Here is a 4,427-nt window from a genome sequence, read left to right as displayed (position 1 = left end):
GACGGGAATTTATAAGAGAAAAATATCTATTCTGATTTGGTCGAGAAATTGGTGCGCAAAGAGAAATCTCTGCGACGCTCTGCGATATCACAGAAACATATGAATAATCGTTAATTAATTCCAAGCACGGCGCGTGCAAAACGACCCGCTGGCGAAAAAGCACACGCCCGCCTTATATTCTCAATTTTTTATCTGCATATGTAACGAGCATAATAAATACCGGCGGCGGTTACCATTTGGTGACGCGAAGCGCATAGCAACGAGAGCAAGCAATTTTTTCCTCCTGCCATATTGTCCCGCCCGAGCGCGAGCGTTTTATCTGGCGTAGCAAAACGTGGAAGCAGTTCTCTATCATGAGCGGAACGTTTTATCAGATAAAGTCGCGCTATCGGTCTCACAGATAAGGGAACGGTGACAGGCTGACGATGACACACGGTGCCCGTGCTTTCGGAAGTGTACGTGTCGCTCCGGCTATTTTTTTTTTCCCCCGTTCCCCGTCGCACGTGTAATTCGTGTCTCTGTTTTCCATCTCGAGTGGAAATAACTAAATAAAGTAAGTATAGTATCTTTATCGTTAATAAAAATTCAACGATCTAAGAAAAATTATTAAATTGTATAATAAATATTGACATATGATATGATGATAAATATTGATATATAATATTTACAATAAAATAATAGCTAAGAAAGTCGATTATCTCTATAATTTTTAAAATTCACTTTACGATTAGATATTTGAAGTAAACTTTTTATAAGAGTCATCAAATCGAAGCGATAGGTGTGCACAGATATCAGTTAAATGGCGGAGAATCGGTAATCAGAGAAGCGGTTATCAGATTCAAACCGCACTTGATTAAATAATCACAGGTCATATTTTTGAACGAGCACACTAGCGCCGCGCATTCGTCCTAATCCTGTTTGCACTTTAGCCGTAACCCTCGTTCGCCTTTCTTAAGTCCTCCATTATTCTATATTGAATTGCACATAAATCTTCATAGTAAAAGAGCAACTTGGCTTGCGCTTCTGCGCGAGTATAAGAGCACGGAGTAATTTCTCTTCATCTTCGCGCGGAAAGAGCAGAGCGAGTGGCCGGCTTTTCTTTGGCTTTGCTTGTAGACGAAGCTACTCCGCTGAAGTAGATTCGTCTCAATCTCGGTCCAAAAGACCGATAAGAAGAACAACTGAAGGACCACAGCACTAAATAACCGCCTTGCCGATAGGTCATGGATACTCTGTATCCGAATCTTTACGAGCGCTTCAAGACTGAGGGCCTCTGTCCCATTTGCTTCATGGAGATGGAACTGATGCCCAGATACTCGTGCATTAACGGGCACACCGTATGCTACCGTTGCAAACCTTATTATTACAACTGCTTCACGTGCGCGGCACCGTTGGATGTGGAGATCCTGTCGCCACAACAAGACGTATCCCAGTCGGTACACTTGATGCCACATCCCATGCCATCGCATCGTTATGACGATTATAATCCTAGCGCGCAATCGATGAACGATTTTCTGGACCACGAAAGAAGACCTTGGGAAGCTCCGTCCGTGCCGTCTGAGAATCAGCGTTTCGAATCCTGCTCGTATTCTCATCTAGGATGCTGGGTGAAAATACCGGAGCACCTGCGAGTGCTTCATGAGTCGAGGTGAAAACGAAAACTTTGTTCTTATCTCGTCATCAATTTATAATCTTTAATTGTCAATTAATTTTGCATAAACTGTATGTGTTCCTTCTTAGAACTCTATAGATATTAACAAAAATAGCGCAAACACACATCATTTTTTACTTAATCTAGATTAGAAATTAATCGAGATTAAGGAAAATCACTAAACGCTCATTGGATGCTCATGTTAACATTCGATGTTCATTTTTAGCATTAAAATTGACGATTCATAGTCGTCGATATTATTTTTCCGATTTTAAACGGAGCCGTTACATAAATATTCAATTTCGTGGAGACAGCATTTCGGATATGTAAAATTATTGCTTGCCTTTTTTTCTCAACTGTCTGTCTGGTCTCAGATATACTCGCGAAACATCAATACGGATCCGAAAATAGATTTCGCTTTAAACGCCTACTGCCTTTGTGAAAACTCGAATTAGCTGTGTATTCCATCATATAATTACGATAATCATACTATATATATCTACTTGAAAATTATATGAAATATTTAAAGTTTATGAAAAATATGCATTTATGCAAAATTTGCATTTTATGGAAAATATTCAGTTAAATCTTTTTGCATAAATATTCAGTTTAGTAATTATATACGTACAATAATATTATTATTAATATTACTATTATTATTATATTTTGAATCATGCCCCTTCTTGGAAAAAATCCTGTGGACGTCCATGGCCGCATAATGTCTATTTCTGTATTTTGTAATTTACTATATTATTTATATAATTTTATTATATGTATATTGTTATTATATATGTATATATGTATAATTTCTTTATTGATATTAAGAGACAATTTTATATCTGTTTCTCTCTCTCTCTCTCTCTCTATTGTATAGTTTTATTTATTTTGATAATTGTACACTACCGCACACTCTGTGTACAAATAATTATGAGAATGATTAACCTTGAAATTTATCTTATCAATAAAAAAAGAAAATGGAACTATTAAATTGTTACGCATAATGCTATTGTTTTTATATATTGCCTAAAATAGAAAATATAATTTTATATTTTCGGCTATGAGCAGGCACAGACAGTCGCAAAAATTAATTGGTGAGCTATAAATTGTGCATGACTGCTCTAATATAATAACACTTGTGTTGTAATAAATGAGAAATTACAACTAACAGTTATGTTTCTGTTATTAGTTGAGTTTGCTGGGTTAATGCTGATATCATAATTTCAGATGCCAATTTCGACCGCACTTGGAACAGCAACACATGCCAACCGATCTTCACCACAGCCATGACGATTTGGTAGATTGTTCGTACTCTGCAGCAGGATGCAGGGTACGAACAGTGCCATGGAGGCGTAGTATTCATGAGCAATATTGTATCTACAAGACCAAGAACATGTTCCAAAGTGTGAATGATATGAATGACGATTTCGCATCTGCGACGATTTCCGATAACGATTACGGCGGTGATCCTGAAGAATTGGTGCAATGCAAATTTAAACAGTATGGCTGTATGGTGAATATTCCGAGGAGGCGGAAATACATACACGAGCAGAAATGCCATTACAAGAACCATGAAGGAGACGTATTCCAGAATACGAACGACATGAGCGACGGTTTCGCGTCCTTGACGATTGCCGATAACGATTACAGCGGCGATCCCGAAGAATTGGTGCAGTGCAAGTTTAATCGGTATGGTTGTACGGTGAATATTCCGAGGAGGCGAAAGTACATACACGAACAGAAATGCAACTACAAGAGCCATCAAGGAGACTTGGATGGTTTCGATTATCCCGCGCAACTAGAATTAGACCCTGACGAGCAAGTAGAATGCAAGTGGTCCGAATACGGTTGCCGAGTCAGACCGAAACGCTCTCGTAAGCAAATTCACGAGGATAAATGTAACTACAGAAAGGAATCACCATCAATGCGTTATATTTAAGCTAACCTTAAGATATTCCCATGAAAACACACAATTACGATTTTAATTATACCGAACTAAACTAATGATATTCAAAAAATTAATATAATTCTTGCAGCACGCTAATGTCTACCAGTGCGATTACAAAATATCTTTTTCCGAATTACGATTTATCTTTCGAGAGATATTGATTAACATGTTCAATTATTCTCAATCTCCGAATCGTACAACACAAGAACGTACAAACTGATTGTTTCCCTTCGTAATTGTTGAATTAAATGGAATGCTAGTAGGAAACGTACATTCCTTCCTTCTGTAGCGTCAAAACTTTACGCGAATAACTGGAGTGTCGATATCAATTCATCGAACAGAATCGACAATTCTATTAATAGGTAAAGAAGCTGTGAGCTTGTCAAGATAACAGCAATTAGCAAACAACAAAGCGAATCTGATCATCGACGGCATCGAGATGCGGGGTGATTTAGTAGAACGCATTAACGGCGATTTCCAGGAACCTGCAGGGATAATACAGAAGAGGATTATTTACTTTCTCCGCCACTCTCCGTTCCCGCGCGAGATAGCGAGACTTCCGCCTGTCGTTCCGGGGATCATCTTGAGCATGATCGTCCGGAATGAGGGAGTGATGGCGTGGCTGGGATATCCAACACCTGCAGACTAATGGTAGGTCTCTCTGTACGCCCACGACCGCATCACCATCGCTCGACGAAACGACACCTACACGTTTATAACATCCCATTTATAACGTCAGCATGGGCAAAGGATGGCGCGCAATTCTGTCTCGATGCGCGATTATGGATGGTATTCTGATGTCTCGAAGTCAATAAAATACATCAATATCAA

At 38.8% G+C, this 4,427-nt stretch overlaps 1 protein-coding gene across 1 annotated transcript; it reads left to right on the top strand.

Annotated features, from left to right (window-relative positions):
• The first annotated feature begins 1,223 nt into the window (after window positions 1-1,223).
• On the top strand, window positions 1,224-3,683 carry LOC108773521 (uncharacterized). Its single transcript, XM_018539358.1, has 2 exons — window positions 1,224-1,648; window positions 2,876-3,683. Exons 1-2 carry the CDS (start codon window positions 1,224-1,226, stop codon window positions 3,585-3,587), a joined length of 1,137 nt encoding a protein of 378 aa, XP_018394860.1. The 3' UTR covers window positions 3,588-3,683.
• The last annotated feature ends 744 nt before the right edge of the window (window positions 3,684-4,427 follow it).

Source organism: Cyphomyrmex costatus, unplaced genomic scaffold (genome assembly GCF_001594065.2).
Source record: "Cyphomyrmex costatus isolate MS0001 unplaced genomic scaffold, Ccosl1.0 scaffold211, whole genome shotgun sequence".
In the NCBI taxonomy this organism is placed as follows: Eukaryota; Metazoa; Arthropoda; class Insecta; order Hymenoptera; family Formicidae; genus Cyphomyrmex; species Cyphomyrmex costatus.
This window is presented reverse-complemented; position numbering and strand designations above follow the sequence as displayed.